At 52.9% G+C, this 26,384-nt stretch overlaps 1 protein-coding gene across 6 annotated transcripts; it reads right to left on the bottom strand.

Moving 5' to 3' along the window:
- Positions 1-1,369: 1,369 nt before the first annotated feature.
- SLC11A2 (solute carrier family 11 member 2) lies at positions 1,370-26,326 on the bottom strand. Of its 6 annotated transcripts, XM_030037044.2 has the most exons (19): positions 26,048-26,326; positions 25,270-25,443; positions 24,488-24,572; positions 17,127-17,201; positions 15,696-15,835; positions 14,829-14,954; positions 14,332-14,451; positions 13,119-13,225; positions 12,364-12,434; positions 12,213-12,280; positions 11,647-11,802; positions 11,054-11,212; positions 10,644-10,730; positions 10,012-10,131; positions 9,638-9,787; positions 9,232-9,305; positions 8,921-9,074; positions 7,286-7,339; positions 1,370-2,716 (listed from the first exon to the last, which is right to left on the bottom strand). In XM_030037044.2, exons 2-19 carry the CDS (start codon positions 25,402-25,404, stop codon positions 2,639-2,641), a joined length of 1,959 nt encoding a protein of 652 aa, XP_029892904.1. In that variant the 5' UTR covers positions 25,405-25,443; positions 26,048-26,326; the 3' UTR covers positions 1,370-2,638. The 6 variants fall into 6 exon arrangements, with proteins under 6 accessions (XP_029892904.1, XP_029892907.1, XP_029892905.1 ...); XM_030037047.2 differs by lacking the exon at positions 24,488-24,572 and having other exon boundaries at positions 26,048-26,325; XM_030037045.2 differs by lacking the exons at positions 25,270-25,443; positions 26,048-26,326 and having other exon boundaries at positions 24,488-24,585.
- Positions 26,327-26,384: the final 58 nt, after the last annotated feature.

Raw genomic sequence — 26,384 nt, 5'->3', positions numbered from 1 at the left:
CAAACTGGGATCAGACTGGGATCACCCCATGGCAAACTGGGATTGGACTGGGATCACCCCATGGCAAACTGAGAGCAGACTGGGAGCACCCCACGGCAGACTGGGAGCAGACTGGGAGCACCGCACAGCAAACTGGGAGCTGACTGGGATCACCCCATGGCAAACTGGGAGTGGACTGGGAACACCCCATGGCAAAGTGGGAGCTGACTGGGATCACCCCACGGCAAACTGGGATCAGACTGGGATCACCCCATGGCAAACTGGGAGCTGACTGGGATCACCCCGCGGCAGACTGGGATCTGACTGGGATCACCCCCCCGCAAACTGGGAGCGGACTGGGATCCCCCAGAGCGGCCCCGCCCCTTCGCCAACATCCGGCTGGCTGTAGCGACCGCCCCGCCCATCGCGTTCTCCACTCCCATTGGCTACTCGCTGCGTGACGCCACCGGACGCGAGGGGAGGGGTGAGGGCGGGGGCTGAGGGGCGGGAGAAGCGGAGAGTGGGCGGGGACAGGGGCGGGAGTGGGCGGTGACGGGGCGGGAGTGGGCGGGGACGGACGAGAGTGGGCGGTGACAGGGGCGGGAGTGGGCGGGGACAGGAATGGGGCGGGAGTGGGCGAACCGTGCTGGGGGGGGCAGCGATGTGGGGCAGGACGAGGTGTGGGGCAGGAGATGTGGGGCAGGAGATGTGGGGCAGGACGAGGTGTGGGGCAGGAGGGGGCTGCGGGCCTCTCCCCAAGGGGCTTCCACACCAAAATCCCCCCCCCCCCAGCCCCACTCCGTGCCCCAGACCCCCGCTCGCCCCCCACTCTCACCTGGGGAGCAGTGGGGGGGGCTGGGGCCAAGCCCCACATCCCCCCCCCCCCCCGGCCCGAGGGGAGAAGGGTGGGAATAGGGGCGAGCTGGGACCCCCAGAATCCCCCCACACCCGGCACGGACAGAGGGACGTCCCCAGCGGGTCCCTCCTGGGGGAGGGGGGGACGGGGACCCCGACTCCCCCAAAACGGTGACGCCCTGGAATGGGGCAGCGGTCGGTCACGATGTGAATCAAGCCCTGGCTTAGTGAAGCCCGGCTTAGTCTCCAGCCGGGGCACCCTTGTTAAGGGACGCTAACGGAATTAAAGTTTTCCTTTAATCTCAAAGCGAATTCCCCCAAAGCAGCCACCAAAAATAAATCCCGTGGATGGAATTTCCCCGAAATCCGGGACCGGATCCCAGCATCTCCGAGCATCCGCGGGGTATTTAGCACTTACCCACAGCGTCTATCAGATATTTACTTACCTTAAACACAGCAGCTATGCTACCAAGTGCCAACAGTGCAATTTGAGCACAGAAAAATTGGGAATACAATGAATTCCTCCAGGAAAAGGGAGCGGGAACATCAGTTTATTTCTAAAATGGGCTGAAAGCTGAACAGAAAAGGTTAAATCGAATCTTTTCCCGGAAAAGTCTGGCCCCTCTGTCGCATTCTTCATGAGCTACAGCGTAGTCAGTGCCAAGTACATAGAAACAAAAAGGCTTAATTGGGAAAAGGTTTAATTAAACCAGAAGATTTAATTAAAGGAAAGGCAATATACGACATCTAAACCCACCCTCCATCTGGGGCTCAAAACAAATCAACCAAAATAAGAATGAGAGGAGGAGGATGAGGAGGAGGAGGAGTGGGGGGGAGATAAGAAGCGCGTCGCTGGTGGAGCCTGCTGACCTTAAACTCGGCTTGAGGATTGGTTTTGGGCTCTGGCAGCACCCGAAACTTCTTGAAATGCCAGGAAAACAGCTCCGTCCTGCATGTGCAAACCCTTTCCGGCTTTTACCGGGCAAAAGGCCGGTGTGGGACAGAGCCTGGCCAGCAAATTCGGCTTTTTAATTGAAATTCTGATAATAGCAGCTTTGCTGCCGCCTGCGCAGAGGGAGGAACTGGCTCCGGGCTGGGAAAAATGCCGGTGGGAAGGAGAAGCAGCCGCTGTCTCAGAGCGGGAGATCTTCACGTGGAGGAGGTTGGATACAGCCAGGTTTTCTGGCAAAACCGTCTGTAATTCCCTGGGGGATGCAGAGAGGGATGGGGGGATTGCCCCGGCGGTCACGAAACCCGGGTTTCTCGGTGGCGTCTCACTGTGGTTTCTCTCATTCCCCCTAATCTGAGCGCAGCCCCTCAATAAAAACACTTGTAATGAAATGCTGCCCCTGCTTGATTTTCCAAGCCTGGACTTTTCCCAAATTAAGAAAAAAAAAAAAGGATTAGTGTCACACCAGATCTACCAACCAGACAGGAGAAATTTGAATCAAAATCAGGAAGATGTCAATGAATCCTTTCCCAGATCAGCTATTTGGGGGGGAAAAAAAAAGGGAGGGAATAACTGTTGAGGTACCTAAAAGCCCCCAAGATCGGCAACGTTGTGGTTCAGAGCTGGGATCTCCCCCCGTGGCCAATGTGAGGCGCCGGCTCTGCCGTTCTTCTCGCCGCTGACGGGACGGTCCGATCCCGTCGTCCTCCCCGGAAGAAATTCCGGGCTCCGCTCACAACCCCCAACCGTGTGCCTGGTTCTGTGCTAAGCTCGAGTGACGGAGGAGACTTTTCTGCGGCACAAGAAGGGTTTCCGTTAAAACCGGTTCTATCCTTACGACCGCGGCAGCTGGAATCATCTGGTGACGAGCGTGTCCGCGTCGACGTTGTTGAGGAGGAAGAGTTCAGGGCGAGCGGCGAATCCCAAGTGGCGCTGGAAGAGGCGAAGGACAAGAGTTAGAGCTGGAAAAAGCTCAAGTTGAGCAGGGTTTGATGAAGTCCAAATTGAGCAGGGTTTGATGAAGCATGAGTTAAGCAGGGTTTAATGAAGCCCGAGTTGGGCAGGGTTTAACGAAGCCCGGGTTGAGCAGAGTTTAATGAAGCCTGGGTTGAACAGGCTTTAATGAAGCCTGGGTTGAGCAGGGTTTAACGAAGCTCAAGTTGAGCAGGGTTTAACAAAGCCCAAGTTGAGCTCCCTGACCCCAGCTCGCTCACCGGCACTTTTCCACCCGCAGAATCCAAAGCTTTGGGGTTTCCCAGTTTCTGGCCGCAGGTCATCCAGCCAAAGCAGCGTCAAAGCAACTTTTGCACGTGACAGTAAAATAAACCAGTATTTGGGCTCTTCTGAAATTTGCTGAGGGGGTTAACATGCTTGTTAATTGCAGGCGCTTAATTAATCTGCAGGAGCATCGCGGGCATCACCGAGGCCGCCTGCAGCTGATTGCGAAGGGAAGGTGCCGCTGCGCTCGGACGAAGCTGAGGCGGACATTTTGCTGCCATGCCATGCCGACTGTCGCTTACGGCATTGGCTTGTGCCATACCTTCGTTAATTAGGGGTTATTAAGCAGACAGAACATGATGCGGCGCAAATATTACTTCTCTTTATTGGTAAATCGATCCACTGTAAGGGATCTACCCACGGTGATGCTCTAGAAGAGCTGTTCTCTTCTGCAGAGCATCCCCTCCGTTAGTTTAAATTAACTCCCTTCTCAATTTGAATTAAATTATGGGTGCAGATGAGCCTTAAGTAGCATTAGCTGATTACCCAGGTTGGTTAATGAAAAGAACATGTTGTGGGGTGGTTGTCTGCCTCCTCCCAGAGGCAAATGTGACCAGAGAACTTCCCTCGGCCGCTGTAAATCAAGGCGGCGGGTGCAAGGGTTTAACAGAGCGAGACTTACCACGAGCGTTCCTTACCGGATAGAAAAAAACCCCAAAGGACTTTCCTTCTCCCCGAGCATCCCAGCAGGCTTACAAATTCATAAAATAAGAATAAAATACCCCAAGAGAGAGACACAAGGCACTTGCAGCACCCGGCTCCTTCCCAGGGGAGCGGGAAGCTCGCCGGAGTGGGAAGGGAAGAGCGCAGCTCTCGGGGCAACACCGATTTCCAGCCTCCGGATCGGGAGCCGGTGATGGAGGCGGGAGGGGGGGATGCAGCGAGGTGGCAACTTCTGCCGCTACCAGCACCTTCCCGGCAGATTTTTAGACCACGAGAGACAATTGGCTCATCCCTCTGACCTCCCGTGTTACGAACCCCCCCGGGTTATGCTAGCTTATCTCTGTTTTAAATAAACAGGTCCGTACCTACACTCGGGCTTAGCTGCAGCTAAAGGAAAGGCTCTGGCGAGTATAAAAACCAGTAAGATTTTTTTTTTTTTCAGCACAGCTGATAGTTTGGCCAAGGAGCAGACAGGAGGAGTGCACCGCCGGGGGCAGAAAAGCCGATAAAGTAAGAGCAGGGCAGGATGCGTGCGCCGTGTCCTGGATCCCACCAAGGAAATCCCAGCAGGGAAAGAACCGCACAGCTCGCGGCAACCTGTTCCTGATCCTTCACTCTCTTGGTGGAGGCCACGGTCACGGCGGACCTGCTGCATGCTCATGGGGAAGCCAGGAGCAAATACAAGAGAGGCTGGTGGGTCTGGATCCCACCGGGATGGGGAACGTGCCGGCACGGCACCATACACCCCACTGGGAGCTCGTGCTGCCAGCATGGTCTGCGGGCATCGGAGCTGTTGGGGTTCTCCTTTATAGCCAGGTATCGCTAGCGATTCAGAGCAACCCCCCCCCCCCCCAAAAAAAAGACCCAAGAAGCCAAGTTGAAAAAGTATCTGTCTTTTAATTGAAAAGGTAGTTTGTACAAACTGCTTCAAAGGCAGATACGGGGAAAAAAAAACCAAAACCCAAATCAGTTTCATGAGGAGCAGAAGCTGAAAATGAGAACTCGATCTGGTGGCTCCGGTGCAGAGCTACCGTCTTAAAGTTATTATTTTAGCAGAGCAGCCAGGAGAATCTCCACTGACACCTTACAAATCAAAAATCCCAAATACAGGAAAATCAGAGGGATGGATACAGTGGGATTACAGAGCCCGTTGGCTGAGGATGGCTGGCCACAAACATGCCTCCGGTCCAACAACCCCCACCAATTCCCACTTACAACGCACACGCTAGCTTTCTGTTTGTGGAAATAGGTATAAAACCTACAAGCATTACAATACAGGGGTTAAATCCTGCTGGAATTTTTGAACTAATAATTTGAAAACTAGAAATATGTTGTGTTTTAATGCTTGCTCAGTTCAAGGGGGGCAGCAAGCAAAGTTCGGCTGGCTTGGTAAAGGGTAGGAATAATGTAAACGATCCTGCCCGTAATTAAAATGGAGTTCTCATGCTGTGCTTTGAGTTTTGTCACCTGTGTCTAAGAAACTTGTCACTGGCATCATGAAATTCCCCAAAAGCTCAGGTGGCGACAGCTAAAACACTACTGAGGGCTCAAAAGGTGAGTGTGCTGCCCCTGATCGTGCCGTTCACCTCCTGCTCGCCGTCAGACGAGCTCCAGGCGAGCGAGCAGCGCAGCATGCCTGGGGTTTGTTCATACAAGAAAAGTTAAAACCAATCCAAACCCCAAACCACGCCGCCTGCAGATTGTCTCTCTCCGAGGCTTTGAATGCCGCAGGGCTTTTATTTCAGAAAGCAATTCCCTGCTTGGGACTAGAGGGCACACGAGAAACGCCGAGGAAGGTGATGAATATCCTGAGAAAGCCTCGTTAACGATGAGGGCTGGAGCCCAAACCGCTAACGACCCCGTGCTGGGCAGTCCTGACCAAACTCTACGAAAAGAAACCACTGCCTGGGCAGGGAGAAAGCCGCGTTTGCTGCTCCGGCGGGGGAAGGTTGGCAAGTGCCAGCAGCAGCAGGAGCAGAGCCCAGCAGAACCCAAGCCGGCACCAGCAGAGCCTGGTGCTGAGCCCTCACTGCAGGCGCTGCATCGGCCAGGGCTCGGCTCTGAGTCAGCGGAGGTATCTATGAGCAGAGGTTGTTTGCGACACACCAGACCACCCGCACTCGGTCTTTTGAGATCCACAAAAGCATTTCGGTACCTAAAAACCCTTTGTGGAGCTTTGCCTTGCCCGTGCCAGCCAGCCACAGCCTCCACATGGTCAGGGAAGAGAAACCTCGCTAAATAAACCTCTGGTTTACAGCTCCTGACACCCGATTTTCATGACCAAGATGTCTAAAACCACCCTGCCACACAGGATGCAACCTCGAAATTCATCAGGGAGAAACGATAGACTGCCTTTCCTAACCGCAGAAGCAAAACGTACCGTTCTCTTTATCATACTTTGCTACATTGGATTTAGGTCTGCCTTCCAGGTGAAGGCGTCTCCTGAGAAGGTAACTGAAACTCATTCAATGCTAATGAGAAGGGCAACGAGAAAGGTTTTGTAGTGAATTTAACACGAGGCCAAGCAGGATCGGCAAATAAAAACCTGAAGTTACGTTACAGTGATGACCCCCCTGGGGAAGGCTACTGGCATCCTCTGCAATGTGACATTTTGAGCTACAAAACAAGGATTTTTGAGAACTACAAAGAGTGTTTCCATTAATCACATACATAGGGAATAAACTCACAAACCCATAAATAACCATACACATTACAGCTCGTTTCCTTTGCTGACCACCAAAATCACATGCCAGGCAAGTAAAAAAAAAAAAAAAAAGACAATACTAATGCTGAGGTTTCTTGTCCTTAACGTCACTCCGCCCTCGGGGAAGCTGCGCATCGCGTTCAGCCCCACTCTGAATTAGACGGATTTTCAAGTGAAAAACAAATCCAGTCAGATTGTGAACGGCAGCCGCAATCTGACCGCAGAGGTAGACTCTGGATGTAGTGTCACTGTGTTGCCTAGTGTCAGCGGCAGGACAATCCTTCAAACATTACCCAAAAGGTGCATTTTGAATTTCCTAGCTTATTTTTCTAGATTCTCCTGTTCAGTGCAGAAGCAGTAATTACCTGGAGCTTCAGTGTTTCTGCTACATGGATTAAAATCCTAAGGGACAAGGGAGTCTGCCAGTTTTAATGCCAAAAACATAAAGAGGCTGGAGGCAAAGGTTAGCCGGGAAGAGAAGTCAGCCTGCAGCATGGCGTGCTTCCCTCTGCGCTACAAAATGTGTTAGTGTCAGGAAAACAGGCAGCTCCTTGTATTGCACAACCAACGTAACACTCCTTCTTACAAGCGTGATTAGAGGTGCTCAGCAAAGAAAACATCCAACTTTTGAGTATTTCAGCAGCAACACATTTCCCAATATGTACATCTGATTGGTTTTTTTGTTTGTTTTTACACGCATATTCCCTGTGCAAACCGCACATACGTTTGTATATGTTCACACAGTAAACCATAGAAACGCACTGGCTCTGATGGCTACTCGCTGTGTACAGACACTGCGTCTACTTAGTGGAGTGAGAAGGTGACTCTTCCGTGAGCAGTGTCCTGGTGACGCTTACCGTTTTCCCGCAGGCCAGGAAGGAGACTCCCAGAGCGATCAGACACAGCCAGCCCTGCAATTAAAGAAGGTGCCGGTGATCAGAAACACTGCGGAATGTTACAGAGGCTGCGGGCTCTGCTCGTTTAAGCGTTATCGTGCGCTCGACGGTAAATAAATCGTCATTTGAAATAACGCAGGGGTGGGTTGGAGGTAAAGAAGCGCTGACGGGCACCACTGATGGATCGGACCACTCGGTGGATAAGGAACTGGCCGGATGGTGGCACTCAGAGTTGTGGTCAATGGCTTGATGTCTGGGTGGGGACCGGTGACGAGTGGGCTCTGTACTGGGACCAGTATTGTTGAACAGCTTTGCTGGGGACACAGACACTGGGATTGAGTGCACCCTCAGCAAGTTTGCGGACGACACTGAGCTGAGGTGAGGGTCGATACTCTAGAGGGAAGGGATCTACCCAGAGGGACTGTGATGGGCTGGAGCAGGGAGCTCATGTGAACCTCATGAAGTTCAACAAGGCCAAGTGCAAGGTCCTGCAGCCGGGCCGGGGCAACCCCGAACACGGACACAGGCTGGGGGATGAGTGGGATTGAGAGCAGCCCTCTGGAGAAGGACCTGGGGGCATGAAAAACTGAATATGGCCCAGCAACGTGCGCTGGCATCCCAGAAAGCCAGCCGTCTCCTGGGCTGCATCACCAGCAGCGTGGCCAGCAGGTCGAGGGAGGGGATTCTGCCCCTCTGCTCCGCTCTGGTGAGACTGGAGTACTGAGTTCAGTCCTGGGGCTCCCAACGTAAGAAGGACATGGAGCTGTTGAAGCGGGTCCAGAGGAGGGCCACAAAGATGACCAGAGGGCTGGAACACCTCTCCTGTGAGGACAGGCTGAGAGAGTTGGGGTTGTTCAGCCTGGAGAAGAGAAGGCTCCGGGGAGACGTTATAGCAGCCCCCCAATACCTAACGGGGCCTACAGGGAAGCTGGAGGGGGACTTTTTACAAGGGCATGTAGTGATAGGACAAGGGCTAATGGCTTTAAACTGAAAGAGGGTAGATTGAGATTAGATATAAGGAAGAAATGTTTTACGATGAAGGTGATCAGGCACTGGAACAGGTTGCCCAGAGAGGCTGTGGCTGCCCCATCCCTGGCAGTGTTCAAGGCCAGGCTGGATGGGGCTTGGAGCAACCTGGTCTAGTGGAAGGTGTCCCTGCCCAAGGCAGGGGGGTTGGACTAGATGATCTTTAAGGTCCCTTCCGACCCAAACCATTCTAGGATTCTCTGATCATTCTATGATTTTACACCTCTGGCAATATACAGACACGTACAGAGGAACTGTGCTTTATTCCAAAGTCTCCGCCAACCTTTCACCTGCTGTGACATTAAATCGAGGCCTTTTTGGGAACAGTGAACGGATGAATTGCTAAAGAGGCAGTTGAAAAAGCAGGGTAAAGGCCATGTGGGTTAGTAGGCGCAGCACAGAACAGATTCCCAAGCAAAACTGGCCACGAAAGCCTCAACTTCCCCATCTCTTCTGACCCCGTGGCCTACTTTAATGCCTGTAAAACGTGATGATATTAATATAATGGTGAGAAAATAAATCTATTGGCTTATCCTGCCTACAGGGAGCCTCAGCTTGAACCAGACTTACCAAATACACCACAAAGGACAGGTAGATCACGCTGAGAATCGCAGCCCCGATGTACAAAGCCACATGGTTCAGGGACATGACGTAGGCCACCACAAAGTACATGTTAATGCTGCAGATCAGGAGGATCAGAATGCCACCAGCGATCTTCCAGAACCTGTGAGCAAAATCAGAGCAAAACGGGTGAGGCGGAGGGGCCGCTCTTGCGTTTGGAGGAGATGCTCTAGGCCATGAGGCGAGGAGAGAAACGAAATGTGTGCCTGAGGCGAGCAACATGCCATCTCCTGCTCGGAGGCAATTCCTTTCATACTTACAGTCCATTGGCAAAATCGTTCATGACACTGGGCAGGCTGGTGAATGTCAGGATGGGGATCAAAGCAAACGGAAGCTGGAATAAGCAAGAAAATACAGAAGAATAAAGAGTGGAAGTTGTTCTGATTATCTCAGCATGGACAAACATCCAAGGCTTGCTCACAGCTGACAGCATTTCCCCAAAGCTATTGTAAAGTGAGTCAAAGGGACTTCCCCTGGCTGGAAGAAGGAAGTAATTTCAGACCCTGGCTGATCCTCTCCACCTCCCCACAGCAGATCGACATCTCCTGACAGTAACTTGCTCTGCTCAGCTGCTCCTGCAAACCCTTAGGCACCAGAAGCTAAAATATTTAGTGCTAGATGTTTTTCTCCGAGACCTGACCCCCCAAACCAGGCACTGCTGCTCACCTGGAGGCTCATAAGAACATTTAAGAAGTCGTTCATGCCAGTCAGGTGTTCGACGTCCTGAAAGATGGCAACGAAGAGGGTGGGGGTGATGGCGATAGAGCGGGTCAGCAGCACCCGGGCAAAACGGGACCACCGCAGGTTCAGGAAGCCCTGCAGAAAAAAACAGAGCAGCTGCTGGGTGAAAACAGTAAGGAGACTTCAAGTGCAGCAGGAAGAGGGGGGCTCAGGGCAGGATTAAAAGCTGATTTGGTTGAAAGGCACATCAGGGAGTTTTACGGAGCTTCCAACAAAAGCTGTGTGTCCGAGGAAGGGGAATCATCAATATGAGCTTTAAAGGCTCGGGAGTAGAGAGAATGGGGATGCAGGCTCATTACCTCCATGACGAACTGCCCAGAGTACGTCCCTGTCATTGTTGAGCTCTGGCCGGCAGCGAGGATCCCGATTGCCCAGATATAGAGAGCAGCAGGGCCGAAGTAACAGCCCAGAACGACACCCTGGAACAGAGATTTGCAGCCTCACGTCAGTTCAGTCTCAGATCTGAGAGTGGGAACAAGAAAGAGCAGACGAATTCCCTTGTGACCAGATTAATCATGGGCGTGGAGTTGAAAGAGAAGGAATAATCCATTTGTAGAAGCAGGAAAAGCGTTCCCCACGTCGGCAGTGGATAAGGCAATACCTCACAGGCTGCAGTTTTAACAAAGCAGATTCAGGATGGATGCAAGGAAAAACTTTGTCATGGCCAAGCTAATAAAAGAGGGGAACAGATGGCCGAGGAGTGTCTGGGGTCAGGTTAGGTGCGGCACAATTAGCAAAGGGATAGATAATTTTGCTTGGCCAAAGGGCTGGGCTCAAGGATCCCCAGGGGTCTCCTCCAGCTCTGTTTTCAGCGATTCTTTTACAGGTCCCGCCCTTCAACACTCCCTGTTTACCCAAAAGAAGCAGCCACTACAAGACAAGGACACTAGGCTGCTGGAGATGAGGCCATCCCGCCCTGTGGTTCACTCACCCCTTTGTAGATATCCACTTCCAGCGTCTCGTTGTTGTTTGGGAAGAGCGAGGAGTGCGGGCTGCTGGCGTTCATGCAGACGCCGTTCTGCAACGACAGGAAGGGGCAGAAGGTTGGGTTCGCTCAGCAAGAGACAAGCGAGGATGAGAGGAAAAGGCTGCACGTGGGGAGCAGTGGGTGCTGGAGGTCCCAAGGTGCTGGGTGCCTCTTCATGCAGGTTTAAACGGAAATAATCAGCACCCTGTTCTTTCCCCCGCCCCTTTACGCACAGAATATATGGGCTCTGCTCGATAAGCACTGATAAGGCTCGGAGCTGCCCCTCTGCTCACACGGTCCCCGTTACTGCTCCAACAGCCCCACGGTTCGGTGTCGGCCAGTCCACGAGGAGCCAAGTCCCAGCCCCAACTCACCACATCTGCGTTCGTCTTTTCAAAGAAAGCCTCAGCGAAGACGGTCACAACAAAGATGTTAATGATGAAGGAGACAAAGAGAGCGATGCAGGACTCGATGAAGAAATACTTATTAGCTTCTCGTACTTCCCTCTTGTTTGCACGGTTCACTTGCCGGGACTGAAAAGGGGATGGTGACAACAGCAGGCTTGAGAAACAGGAATTCACTATTATATTACTTGTATCTGTAATTATACCGTATTAGACTGTGGGACACGGGTCACTGGCTGGGAAGAGAACATGCCAGAGGGAAGAAAAAGCAAACCCCAACATTTGCAGAACAAGCAAAGGCTGGTTTTGCCAGTGTGGCGGTGCTAGCCACGAGACACAGACTTCTGGTCCCACATCCACACGTAAAGGACACGTGTCCCAAAGCTCTTGCAGCTTTCCCTGTTCCAGGAGCCCAACCAGCCTCCTTCAGGGCATGTGCTGTGTCCCCACCAAAGTAAATGCTTAAAGCAGACTCCCCGAGGCTGTGACTCCTCAAGTGTTTCAGGCCTCCCAACATGCCATCCCCATACGTGCTTTCTACATTAATCAGCACAGCTGCTTACCTTGACCAAGGCAGAGTGCAAATACATGTTGTGCGGCATGATAACAGCACCCACGATTCCCACGGCTTGCTCCAGCTGGGTCGTGCCACAGTTCTGGCAGTACGGGATGAACAGCCCCTTTAGCAGCTTCTCCTGGCTGGGTTTTACTGTGATATACTGGGCACAGAGACAAAAGAAATAGGGGTATTTGTAGCGTGACACGTGTTGCACAGCTGCCTAGGCTGCCCATTTGAAGATACTCGAAAGCAAAAATGTGGCTGCTTTGGTAAAAAACCAAAACCACAACGTGGCAACTGTCTGCTGTTTAATAAAATGGGATGCTGCGCTGAACAGCACGTGCCGGTCTCCAGATCGGAGAGGGAGCGTTCAATACAGCCTGCTTTGCATGCCAGGGTATGAGCCAGATGACGGTCACATCGAAAACAGAACCAACTTCAAATGTCCTTAATTTTAAGTGTCTGCCCTTGTGTTTTGGTGCTGTTTGGGCACAGGAGCAGTGGTGGGGGGAGAGGGAACATGTCACCAAACAGCGCCGATGGAAACACAGAGAGAGATGGTGAATATACCTCATATCCAAACGTTAGAGCCATGATGGTAATCAGAAACCCAAAGAACGCTTCCAGTTTTCTCAAGCCTGTGAGAAGAGAAAGGACCATCAGCAAATTGAGAAAAGCTGAATCTCAGATTTAGTTTCCAGAATTCAGGAGGAGAAATTACCATATTTGTCCAGGAAGAGAAACACGAACGTGTCGGCAATGGTGATGAGCACGCCGCCCCACAGCGGGATCCTGCGAGAGACGGGCACGAGCAGACATCAGCTTACAAAACACTTTGACCTCGTCTGCCAGCCACAACAATACTTCAGAGTCCAAAATCTCTTTTTGTTTAGGGCACTTGTTTGGGGATGGAACCACATTGTCCAAGGGTTTGTTTGCAGTCTGACAAGACATTTGGCTGCATGGGGCAAGGGACCATAAGTTTGTTTTCTGCACAAATAGCTCAGATAAGAGCTCTCTTGCTGAATCTCGAGAGCAAATCCCATGTCCACACTAAGAATGACAGGAGTGAGCGAGACTTTTAATAGCTACTTGGTACAAAATTGTGGCTTCCTGTTATGTTTGCACTTCCAAACTTCCTGGCTGAAGAGGACATCTTTCTGGCAGTGCTTTATTAAGAATATCAAATCTGCCAGGAAAGCTGCAGCCCAATTTTGGTGTGTTTCAGTTATAGCTACAATAAAAGCCAGAACCTGCAGTTCTCCTTATAGCCGAAAAAAAGAAACGGGCACCAAACGCTGAGTCATCCAAGAGAGCTAGCTCAGCTAGCTCAGATGAATCACCCTCTACAAAGAACTTATTTTGGAATATTTATAGGAAATAGATTTGTCTTTTTTGGCACACACAGTGTCACTTTCCTAATCCTAGAGGGGAGCACTCATTTCCTCCTGCCCTCTGATGACAAACCCAACTTACTTCCCCACAGACAGGAGGTTAATAGCAATGGCCGAGCCAATGACTTCTTGCATATCGGATCCAATGATAGCGAGTTCAACCATCAGCCACAGGATAATCCGAGGGACCTAGAGGTAAAGAAATATCCAATGCCATTAAAAAGAGGGAAAATGTCTTCTCCCTTGAATTTCCTAGATGAGCACGGGGTTGTGGTGATCACACATTCAGGGACGGTCTCCTTTCCCTGGCCATGGTGTGGAAAACATGTTGACAGTTGCCGCTCTATGGCTGGTCCAGCGCAGAAATCCAGGTTACCTGTGGCAATCCCTGGAGGAGGTTCCCGGGTAACTTACATAATCTAAATTACTCGCCTCAATACATTTTGCTCATTGCGAGAGTGAAACTGGATGTTTCTGTCTACAGAGGCGCTGGAAATGAGCATCAGAAGATATTTCACATGGTCAGACCAATGACAAAGTCTCAGGTGTTAGATGAGAAACATCAGACTGCACAGAGTTGGGGACATCACCGAATTCCCCACAGCCCTTTCCCAAAGGACAGCCTCACTCATCTTCAGCTGAATGAGATGCAGAGCCCTTTCTTACACAAGCCATGATGATTTCTCAAGCAGGGAAATGTAACAGCCATGGAATGGTCTTGCTCTGAAGGGCCATTTCTCTCCTCATGATTCCTTGAGCTTAAGCAGCAAGTATTTCAGCTTTGTGAGGCAGCAGTCCAAACAGAAAAGCTGAAATCCTGGGTTTTATTCCTGACTCTGTCTGCAATTCACTGGCAAATGCCAGGACATTCACCCCACCTCCCTCCTTGTGCTTTCCTTTTCCCAAGATGAGGAGGACACCGATGGGACCTGAAGCATCCCTCATCTGCTCTCCTAACGGCCCGGGTTCTCAGCAAGCCCTTTGCTCATGCTCCACTAGGGCTACAATTAAAATCTTCCTCTAAATCTGCCTTTCTTCCAACTGTGAGCCAAACCAGAACAAATCAACTTAATCCCCCAGCTTCTTGGACAGTAAAGCAAGACACGATGATGAAAATATATTTTGGCAACTGGAACACTTTCTCCTGAGGAGGATTTGGCACTTAATGGGCAGCAGTGACACTTCACGAGTCCCGTGAGACCTGCTGGCCCCAGCTGAGAGAAATACACTGACCCAGGCCCACGGGACTATCCGAAGAGCCTCTCCGTACCGCTGAGGACCAGGAGGTCACCCACCTTCTGGTACTGCCGGTTGCACACTTCGGCGAGGTGCAGCCCCGTCACCACCCCCAGCCTCGCAGCCAGCCGCTGCAGGAGCAGTCCGATGATTGTCGCCAGCATCAGGACCCACAGCAGCTGAGGGAGACATGAAGGCAGGAGTGGGTGCGCTGGGGCAGCCAGAAAGGACGGCCGCAAACAAGGTCCTGGGTCCCCTAGGACGCCTGTGCCCCACGTGCACCTTTAGGAATCACAGGCCTTTTAAAATTCACATTATTAATGACATTTGGAGGCTGTTCTATGTGCCTGGAGCTGGCACGTGAAGGATCCAAATGCATATAAAGCCAGGAGTCACTGCCAAAGAGGGTTTATGAGAGCCTCATTCTCCCCTTCTTCTCTGGGGTGTTTTCAGCTCAGCAGCAACAACAGCACTATCAGTACTCCTGCCCTCAAATGCAGATGGGTACACGGGCTGCACAACTTACGGCGCTTAATCTGTACGTTTCTGCACTGACCTTAAATCCTGCGACAGCCCCGGACTGTAAATCCGACTCGATGTTGCCCGGATCCAGGTAGGCAATGCTCATCAGAAAGCCTGGCCCCGTGAAAGCCCAGAGCTTGCGGAAACTGAAGCACGAGTGCTATTAAGGGGAGAGAGGATCGAGACATCAGAAGTCAGCCCTGCAGTGGAGCCCTCTCCTAACACAGGGGATGCATCATCCCCACAAACCATCCCAGCTATCAGGCATAAAAAATGGCAAGAGACAGCCAGGGTTTGATTTTCATTTCCTCGCTGCCACAACAGAAAGCAGCGCTGGTAAGTTGAGCCCATTCTTCAATCCCATCCTAAACTCTCCAGCAATCTCTGGTCCTCATCTAAAGAGTTTAGGACCAGACTCTGGGACAGCCAAGGACACACTCTTGGGTGGGAGATGAATCCTCCTGTGCCTGCAGCAGAAAATGCTGCCTCATTGCTTAATCAAACGCAAAGAGGGCACCTGTACCCCCCTGCAAAGGGGACAATGCTGTTACAAAGGCGAAGCACTCTTGCTGCCTTTCCTTGATAAGGGAACAAAGAACTGAGTTCCCCTCCCCTGGGACTACAAACAAGACATTGCTCTGCTCTTTAGCAGGTCTTGCTGCTCCAAGCTTTGCAGGAGACAAATCCTGAGTGATGAATCAATAACTCCCCAGCAAGCACAGGAGATCCCGTACCCTCTTCTCTCCCAGATCTCCATCCCGCAGCCCAGCTACCCTTCCCAGTCTAGGCAAGAAGGGGAACCAGCACCCAGGGGAGCGACTCACGCGGGTACCAAGCACTCGGAAATTTTTCCGATTGGATTTTCCTGTCAGCGAGTGGAGGAGGCCCCAGCCGCACTCACCGTTTCATCTTCGGGAATCGGGATCTTGTTGTCGAAGTAGGTGGTAAAAGGCTCCTCCGAGGAGGTGTCCGGCGGCTGCAGCGGGTTCCTGCTGCTGGAAATCGTGCTGACGACCTCCCCGTGCTCCCCAGAGGCATCCTCTGCAGGGGTGAAAGAGAAGCAGAAAAGGAAGGAAGAGTGAGTGAGGGTCCCTGGAAACACAGAAAAACTTGGCAGGGGTCTGGCAGGACCCACAGGCAGAGCAAAATGAGCATCTCCGCCCTCACAGCTAATGCTAATTAGGTTATTAAGAAATAAATGAAAATAACATATACTGCTGTAAACCCACTCTAGGAGACCACACTGCCTTGCTCGAACTCTCCCTCTCCCACATGGTGAGAGCAGACTGGCTAGCTGGCAGTTTATTTATTCAGATTAATTTTAAAAAAGCCGTCACGGGGCACTGTGTGATGTAATGGCAGCCCCACAGTATTACTGTAATGATTAACTGGGAGTGAACAAGCCAGATCCAAAAGAAAACCGTGGCTATTTTTGTACCATTACAGAGAGCATTTCCCCAAACTCTCATGGCTGAACAGACCGTCTGTGAGGAGTTTAGTCCTGGAAGGACCCTGCTGTCCTGTGGAATCCTGTTCCTATCCAGAGAACGCACAATGCAGCACTTGTTTGGAAGCAAGTGACAGTCAGGAGGCTGCCTGACTATTTTTCCTTCTCCTAAAGCATGAGAGGCAGGCGGGAGAGCCAGCCCTGATGAATTTTTTCTAAATTTATCTTGTGAGGAAGATGTGCAGGGTTACTCCAGCAACAAAAATACACATTCCCACAGATAACATGTTAAAGACTTGTAATACCACCCGATTCCTGCCCTGCCCACCTTCAGCAAAAAGCCCCTTGTCCCGAATCGAGCCAATACTCACTCTTGCTCTCCCTACGTGGCATTTTGCTCTAAGAGCTGAAGAGCAGCATGTGTCCCCAGCACCCAGCCCTCGTAAGAGGAGGACTAAAAACAAGGCCAGCTCTTCTACCAAGTTTCCTATTGCATCATCAGAGTAAACTGAAGTTGATTGCTCCTCCTTTTTCCCTGCCTCCCAAATACCTCACAGGGCTGCCTGCTCTGCCAGCAGACCCATTTACATAATGGATTTAGAGCTACCTGTGAGTGTGCATGCAGGAGAGAGATGGGTCTGCACAAGACAGGCTTGTTCATCTTGTTAAGCAAGGCTGAGTGAGCCCTGGGAACTGTAAATCTCCTGCTGGGCTCGTCTCAAGAGCCTGATGGTTTGTGTCCACTATGATAATCAAGCGTACTAGGCAGTACACAGTAAAGGGGCACAGCGAATCCTTGGGGTTGTTTTTGCAGAACAAAGGAATTAATTAAATGGAAGGTGGATGCATGAGAGCAAATCTGCTGTGCCACAAGGCGAGCCTTACCATAGGATGCTTTCCGGTCTGTGTCAGAGTTCCCCATGGTGGAATCCTTCCAGTGGTTTAGATTGGCCACGTTGGCTGCAAAGGAGAGGGGGAAAAAACCTGTCAAGAATGAGAATAAAAACCTACAAGAGAGCCAACTGATCCAACAGCTCCTGGCAGGGACAGATTTACTTCCCCAGCCCTTTTCTAGCTTTGAAGAACCTCACAGGGCCAGGAGGGGAGTGTTTTGCCCGGGACCTGCTTGGAAACTCCTGTTGCAACAACACGAAGAAAGGGTGAGTGGACCGATCAGGCAAACCAATGCGACAGAAGTACTTGCAAGCTGTCAGGCTTAGGACAGTGCCTGTTGTGAAACTCCAGCTAAGAAAACAAGAGTGGAATTTCCTTTATGTGTAGAAATTACATACCATCCCTCCCCTTCCAGGCACAATTATTACATCTATGCCGCACCCTTCAGAGGGCATCTGAAGTTTCTTTTAAGGGCACGATGTAACTCTTTCAACATGGTGTATTTTTAAACCTAACCCACACAGAAAGGAACCAGGATCTGGTACAGGACTTTGGATGAAGCTGGTCTCCTCCAGGCTTTAAATGGTCAACCCCACCAAACCCCTCAAGGACAAGTCAAAGTACCAACAGTATGTACGTTTGGTATGTAAAGCACTTAATCTCCATCAAAGCCCGTTGTATATTAACGGGAGGTTTCCTTATAACAAGGCAATATTGGTTCAGTGAAGACATAAAAGGAAAACATTAGCCAGGAGTTCATTTTAAGTGATTTGAACCAATTTTAGGTTTTCAAATATTAATTTCCCAGTTCCATAACCAGCTCCAAAGGTGGTTTGTAACCAGGCCAGGCATGTGAAAATAATCCAGAGAAGGCTACATCACACAGGGCTGGAGCAATACTGTTTCTTGTAGGCAGGGCTACAATTGTTATTTATCTAACTGAATGTACTTAAGATTTTAAAGTGCTGAGTCTAGGGCAACTGGATGAATAAAGCATGCTCCAGGAGCTCTCAACTCTGCATAACTCGCCGCTCATGCCCGCCAATGGACCTGCCAAGGCGCAGTGCCTGGGGAAGGAGTTTGCTTATTCCACTACTTTGCAAATAATCTTGAGTGTTTTCTCTGGACGAGCACGTAGGAGAATTCATCTGTGCTGGTGCGGAGCAAGGTGCTGAGGTTTCACTAAACTTTCCCACTCATCCCACTTTTTTTGCTGCTCTCCCATGGCTGCACACCAGCCAGCTCTGCCTCTCCAGCAGCGCAGTAACCCAGTGCTTAAGTGAGCGGCTTTTCCAGCCTCATCAGCAGAAAGCGGCTCCGGTCCAAGAGGTGTTCACCTGGGGACGGGAGGGCTGGTGAGGACGCGGGACTGCCCTGTCGTGGCTCCTTGAGCACGACTTGGAAGGAAGGGGGATGCCAGATGCCAGCACCGAGAGCTGTGACACCCGCGGTCTTAAACACATCAGGGTCCCGGACAGCCCCTGCCCCTTCCAGGTTTTAACTGCCACCAAATTGCTACACGCTGTGGGGAGAAACGGTGAGTAAATACCTCCTGCCTCCTTGACCCCCGGAGAGGACAAGTGCCGCCTCTCCAGCCCCCACAGCGACGGTGCCTCTGCCTGAGACTTCTCCCTCCACCAGCTCCCACTTGGATGGGGACAACCTCAAGGCTGGAGCAAAGCTTTTATCTGTCACACGCATAATATTCTTTCTTTACAGGCTCCTTTTTAAAGCACTAAGCCTAAGGGCTTTCATTAAAAAAGCGCTCAAGTTTAGCAATAAGCCATCTTTTCCCCAAAATCTAATTCCTTCAGGAGGAACAGCGCTTACCGTGGCAGCAAGTCCCACGAAACACTCACTTCATTAATAAAGGCAAAGAGGAAGAAGATCACATGGCGAACATTCGTTACAGTGTGAGACTGACCTAAATATCTCCTTGCAAAACACATCCCAGCTTGGGCGGGAGCAAAATTGGTTCCCCTATCTCTGCTGGCAGCTGCCAAGCTCGTGACAGGCTCATTCATGACCCGACGCAGGGAACGCTTTCCCACACGTGCTGGGTTAGAAGCGGGGCCTGCAGATCCTTCTCCCCCAGAACTCCAATAAAATGAGCCACGGGCTCTAGCCACATGCGAGTATTTTGCACGCTTCCAGTGGGAACCAGAGAGCTGTCAAGAGAAAGATGGTGAAAATGCATCCGAGGGATGTTTTTTGCCTGCTCTGTCTCCATGCCTGGGTGCTTTTCTAAAAGAACAGCTCTAGTGACATCCTGCCGCTCCTCTCAAAGCAGATGAAATTAGAGGATAAAGAAATTGCAGGACAAAAATGGTTGGGAGTTATCGCTCCTTCTACCTGTAACCTCTGTGAACATCTTCCAGCAATTCCTCAACACCAGGCGTGGGCTCGCCAGGCCGCGTTCTGCCTCCTGGAGGTAAAACATTCACTGTAACCATTGCTGGCTTTGACTTTATACACCATATTCACACTCAGACAAGGCAGCTGCATTCCCAGGAGGAATATTCCTTGGAATAAGGCAAAAAACCAAGAGCGGAATATCATGAGGTTGCTCTAATCAAAAAAGAAAAGACACTAGCGCTGCTGTCTAGACCTTCAATACCCGCGGAGCAGACAACGGATCATTCTTCCACGCACACCCTCCCTTTTCACTGATGAAACAACAAGCCTTGGTCCAATGGGTCTTTTCTTCTTGACAGCCAGAAAGGCAGCAAAGCTGACAAGGGGAAAGCTGAGGAGCCAACGGCTGCCTGCTCATCCTCAACATGGAGACATGGGGGTTTGTTAAACAAGGAGCGCTGTCTTGTCTCACGCTGGGAGCAGTTCCTGTGATTGAGATTTCTGCATCTGATGTTGAGCTTTGAACTTGGCTGGTTCTGGTGAGGCACGCCGTGATCGTTAACTCTTTTAGAGTGGTTTTGGGGCCGACGTCTCGTTAGTGCAGCATGTTGTTCACACACAGGCACCTCCGTGGGCTGGCCACACTGGGCAGCCCTTTATACGGTCACACCGAAAACCTGACCCCATTCCTTCCAGCTCATGTTATACAAGTCACACAGGGGCAGCCCTGAGCGCAACACACCTCCCAAAACTGGAGCAGACTACCTGGTTAACCACTTGCCGTCCCAACAGAGGTAACTCCTTGCCCGCACAACCAGGTCACCCCCTTGCCTGCCTTCCAGATGCCCATGCCGCTCTGCCAGCACGGGCACTGCTGGGTCCTGGCCCTGGAAAACCTTTTTCTCCGCATGGACCTGGAGGAGAGTCACCCCAGGCCAGCAGCACCATGGGCTTGTCCCCACAGGATTCCTCCTCGCTCTCTTGCCCACACTCCTGCTGATGACCAGAGATGATAAAAGCAGGCTGTGACATTGGCTTCGCTCCCACCGCTGAGGTCCCTGCTCAGCCGTGCCGAGGCAGGTTACCTGGCTGACTCTTAAATGTGTCAGACGAGCTCGTTCCCTGCTAATTGTTCACCCCGTACCACGCACTTTAGCTGGGAGATGGCCTGGATGCAGAAGGGCACCGAGTCAAGACGTGGTGGGATAAGCCTGCCCTGCTCACCCAAGTGTACTCTCCTAGAAAGACATAGCGTGATGTATTTATTTCTATGGAAGGAGAACAACACCTGGGTGTCCTAGTTTCAGCTGGGATAGAGTTAACTGTCTTCCTAGTAGCTGGTACGGTGCTATGTTTTGAGTTCAGTATGAGAAGAATGTTGATAACACTGATGTTTTCAGTTGCTGCTAGTAGTGTTTAGACTAATGTCAAGGATTTTTCAGCTTCTCATGCCCAGCCAGCGAGAAAGCTGGAGGGGCACAAGAAGTTGGCACAGGACACAGCCAGGGCAGCTGACCCAAACTGGCCAACAGGGTATTCCATACCATATGACGTCCCATCTAGTACAGGAACTGGGAAGTGGGGGCGGGGAATCGCCGCTCGGGGGACTAGCTGGGTGCCGGTCGGCGGGTGGTGAGCAATTGCACTGCGCATCATTTGTACATTCCAATCCTTTCATTATTGCTGTTGTCATTTTATTAGTGTTATCATTATCATTATCCGTTTCTTCTTTTCTGTTCTATTAAACTGTTCTTATCTCAACCCGTGGGTTTTGCTTCTTTTTCCCGATTTTCTCCCCCATCCCACTGGGTGGGGGGGGAGTGAGTGAGCGGCTGCGTGGTGCTTAGTTGCTGGCTGGGGTTAAACCACGACACTGGGAAACAACAACCTGGAAGCAAGGAGCAGGTCTCCTCTCCAGCCTGCTCGATCTGAAGGCTCCTGGATTTAGAAGACAGCCCCTGCAGCTGCTCCCCATCATTCTCATCTGCTTTTTCCAAGTGTGGAAAGCAGGGGGGGCTGATGTGCACCTGAGACTTCAAGTATTTTCACAACAGGTAATAAATCAAACTGATTGAAAAGCTCTATTCTAGCAGCAGCCGTGAGGCTTGGGGATTAAAAATGCCCTCAAAAAACATAAGGCAGTACCCGAGACGGTGGAAATTTTGGTTAAGAAGTGCTGTAAAGTGGGAAAAAAGAGATGAGCAGCATGGCTGAGCTGTGGGACCACTGCACAGGGTGGGGTGGCAGGGCTGGGGGTCGTCATATCGCCCCAGATGCTCCAAGCCTTGTCCCACATGGAACACGGAGCCGTTACCTCATTGCTGATAGCAGCATTCTGCTCTCCCAACAAACTCCTGTGCTCAAGAGCTTGTTTGACGGTTCCCCCTGCCCGTGTAATGAGCTCTGCTCACTGCAGGAGAGATCATATCCCTCCTCCAAGGAAACCTCTGGCTTGCAGTCACGCGAGGACTTTGGTCAGGGACTGCACCTCCGGAGGGTGAGGCTGAAACCGGGTACGCAAAGCCCTGCCAGGGTCACACTGACCTTCACCGAGCTCGGTCCGGAATCAGACAGTCGGCAGAACCGCACCGGGAGCCATCGCTACCGGCCGCCCTTGTCTTCCCCACCGCAATAACCCGAGGCAGGTGCCGGAGTTTGGACCCCGGGGATGCTCGACTGTGGCTCTGCAGCAATAACAGGACGCAAAATACATGTCCTGGATCGCTCAGCCCAGGCAGGCAGAGCTCCATGGGGTGGCTGCTGAGTGAGCCAAGGCTTTAAAAGCTGTCCTCTCGTCGCACCCCCAAGCCCCACAATGAAGTTCATATATAAACAGTGTCGAGCCCTTGGACGTGCGAGGGACAAACCTGGGGCGACCCGGTACGGTTTCATCCCAAATCCCAAAGGGAAGGCACTGCGCCGGAGGATTAACGTCAGACCCAGCCCGCGGGGAGGAAAGCAGAGGATGAGGCTCGGGGGGATCCAAACCCGGGCCGGCCAAGCCGCCGGTGCACGCCAGCCATCAGCGGTTTCGGCAGGGTGAGCAGCGCCTGTCCTCAGAGAGACCCCCGGGGCCAGGGGACACCCCAAGGTCACCGAGCGCCTGGGGAGCCTGGGCTCACGGGGGTCCCTGAGCCTCAGGGGTGGTGGGGGGGCAGTGCCTGGGGTGCTGGGGGCCAGCGGGTCCATGGCACCCCCTTGTAAAACTGACCCGCGGATACTGCAGCACTCCCAGAGGATCCTCCGGGGATCACCCGAGGGAGGATCCACCCCCCCCCCAGCACATGCAAGGGACCCCCAAGAGATCAGCCGAGGGGGGGATCCCACCCAGCATACCCTGGGATCTGTTAGAGATCACTCAAGGGGGAGGACCCCCCCTCAGCACACCCAGGAGGGCCCCCAGTGATCACCTGAGGGAGAATTTCCACCCCCCCCCCCCCCCAGCACATACAAGGGACCCCCCAGGGATCTCCGGAGAGGAGGCTCTCCCCCTGCTGCCGGCACACCCAGGCAGGATCCCCCCGCCATTCCCCGGTCCCCAGGGTAACCCCCCCCCCCCCGCCAGCCCCCATCACTCACCGCCTCAGCCACCCCCGGCCGCCCCCGCCGCCATCGCCTCATGCCACGGCCACGGCCCCACCGCCAGCTCGGCCCCGCTCGGCTCAGCTCGGCTCGGCTTGACTTGGCTTGTCTTGGCTTAGCTTAGCCCGCCCTGTGACGTGGTTCGGTGCGACCGGGGACAGTGCGGGGGGGACCGAGCCCCGGTACAGGCCCCGGTGTGGGGGGGACACAGACCGACCGCAGCATTCCCCTCCTGGACCCCCGCCGAGGCCGGGCCCTCTGCTCCTGCTCCGAGGTTTTTTCCGACAGCGGCTTATTCCACCCTAAAAACGTGGATCCGTCAAGGAGCCAGCAAGCTCCGCCTGGACCTCGCCGACCTCGGCAGTGCTTTTCGTGCCAAACCCCAAAATTTCTAGATTTTTGGCTGCCGGCAAACGGCTGCAGACACAGTCACGTGTTCATTATTTCTGCACGCAGCTGTATCTCACAAAGAATACTCCGTATTTGGGGGGAGAAGAGTCTTGATTTGCCTTTTGTTTGGTTTTCTGCCTTTTTTTCCAGAGAGAAATGCTGCTCTTTCACAGAATTCCTCTACTCTGCACACTCCCTTGAAAAGTTGGGATAATTTTTTTTTTAAGCAACCCCCTCCCCAGAACTGAAACAACAGATTTAATTGGTGAGACACACCAGAAACCTGCCAGCCTGGGAAGCAGCGCGTGGCAGGAGCAGCATGGCATCGCTGCCAGCGGCACACGAGCACTCTGTGTTCTTATCTCCACCATCCTGACCTTTTAATTTCTTGGTAGATCAGCGAGCGTGCTCCTTTGGAACTATGGCCTGACCGTGAACAGATGGGAGAGCATGCAGCGATCCAGGCTAACGGAGCAGGACACCCCGACCCACACGGGAGAAGCCACTCATTAAAAATCAGAGCCCTTTGCTGATCACAGCTGCCGGCAGCGGGGAAAGCAGCTCCTTGCTTTCCCCAAACGCGGAGGTTTTGCAACCCGCGTTCCTTATTTTTTAAACACCAAAAAGCATCATGGCACGTTGCTGAAACGACCGAATCCTGGAAAAATCAGAGGAGAAATCTGGGAGGTGGGAGACTCTGCCATTGTGGATTTGACCTTACCTCTGACCTGACAGCGTGGGCATTGGAGAGGGAAATTAAAACCAAACCACAACACCGTTCCCACATGGGAACGCGAGCACAGCACCCGCACCGTGCCGGCACGCTGCCCAGCCTCGCCAAAAGCACCTACAGGTGTGAGAAACCTCACAGGAGGTGGTTTGCCAACAGCTTTTGGCCTGAAGCTGGAAAATTTACATTATTGCCCAAATGCCAGGGTATTTTGGGATGAGGGTGATGCCTCCCATCAGCAAGACCACCCCGCAGGGACGGCGAGCTTGCCAGGATCGGCATTTGTGGTACTCACCCAGTTCGCAGCTGGGGGAGCTCTGCTTGAGGGTGTATTTCTTGGGCATGTTGTTCCCGCTTCTCTCTCTCTCTCTTGGCAGTTTCTGGGAGCAGACAGCCCCGTCAACGTTCCTCTCTCTATATAAGGTGTCCCCACCCTTCTCCGCTGGCTCCCTTCCCTCTCTCCTCCGCCCGCAGCACCCACACCGATCCGGTGGTGCAGAGTTCTCCGAGGGGAGCTCAGGAGACAATTCAAAGTCTCCTGAAAATGACCGCATCTGCTTCAACCTTATCGTTTCTTAAATAACTATAAAAACCGCCGAGTTAAAGGGGATTAATAGGACAGCCGAACACTTTGATGTGGAACCTCGTCCCCATGGCGAGCGGCAGCGTCGGGCTCAGGGGGAAAGGTGGGTTACACGCTGTCTGGGGCACACTATCAACCTAGAAGGCTCAATTAAAAGGCCGTTTGGTCGAGCATCAGACGTGCTCCGGTAATTAGCACATGAGCCAGCCTGGACTCTGCTCCACCGGAGCTATTTGACAGATTAGAGCCCAAACTGGCACTTATGGGGCATTTGTCAGCCGCCGGTACGTGCAGCTCTGATAAGACGCGATCCTTTCCCGGCTTGGATCAATACAATGTATTATCAGCGATCCCCACTGGTCCAAAACCCGCCGAGGCCAAGCGATAACCCTGGGTTTGTTGGGTTTTTTTTTTCCCTTTTTTTTTCTGCAAAAGGGCCCCTGGTGCCTTTTTCTGATAAGTAACAGCTGAATGCGCAACACTTGAAGACTCACCAGGCAGGAAGGCAAAGACACGGGCGTGCGTGACCGGCACCACGCACTCCCGCTTCCTGGGGCTGCTGGAGGGGACCGGGGGGGGCTCGGGGGTCCAGCCAGAGTGAGGAGAGGGGGCTCGGCTGGCAAAAGCATCCCCAAGGATTCACAGAAGATGGAGGAGCTGCCAGAGACCTAGAAAGAGGCAACGTAGTGCCTGGTTTTAGTGCCTGGGGGGAATGGCATTGGTAGATGTTAGGGGCAGGGGTAGAAGCAGCAGTTGTTTCCCTAAAGGCCTCTGACATGGTTTCTTATGGCTCTGAGAACCAAGAAAACAACCGTGACCCATATGAAACTACCCGAGGGCAGCTGCTGAACTGGTTCGGTCGCTCAGCACACAGGTTGTCTGCGGGAGGGATAGACACACAGAGGCAGCCTGCACAGCTCCGGTGTCTTGACCTGGCTGTGGGCCACGGAAGCCAAGGCAGAACAGGGGAAGGCCCCCGGGGCGGGGACCGTGGGGCTCTGCGGGGGGACCCACGGCCCCTCTGCTGCCACACTGTCCCTCGCTGGGGACCCACAGCGGGGATTTGGCTTCCCCTCTCACGTCTGGGGCAGGGCAGCAGCAGCTAAGGGAGAGTTACAGCCCCGCCACGGGCAGGGGCTCCCCTCGAAGGGCCCAGGAACGGGTTTAACCCCCGGCTCCGGGGCTCGAAGGGCCCGGGAACAGGTTTAACCCCCGGCTCCGGTGCCAACCACCGGCTGCGGCAGGTCAAGGGGGAGAGGGGGCCCAGCTCACCTTGCCTTCATTCACCAACTACCCTAACGTGTAACCACCAGGCGCCGCTGGGAAGCCAAGGGCCCGGGAAGGGGACGGGCAACCCGGGACAAGGCCGCGGCCCGCCCAGGCTCCCCCGGCGCCGCCCCGTGGGCCTTAAAACAGCGCTGGAGAGGGGGAACCTCCGGCGGGGGCCCGAGCTCCGGGGGGTGCCCGCCCCCCAGCCGATGGCGCCGGTAACGGGGACCGGGGGAGGGGCTCGGCCCGGTGCAGGCCCCGCTTCGCGCCCCGGCGGCCCCCAAGGCCCACTTCCGCCTGCGGTCACATGACCCGCCGCGCCGTCACGCTGGCGCCGGCC

Source organism: Aquila chrysaetos, chromosome 15 (assembly GCF_900496995.4).
Source record: "Aquila chrysaetos chrysaetos chromosome 15, bAquChr1.4, whole genome shotgun sequence".
Taxonomy (NCBI): Eukaryota; Metazoa; Chordata; class Aves; order Accipitriformes; family Accipitridae; genus Aquila; species Aquila chrysaetos.
The sequence above is the reverse complement of the archived record's forward strand: the minus strand, read 5'-3'. Positions and strand labels throughout refer to the sequence as shown.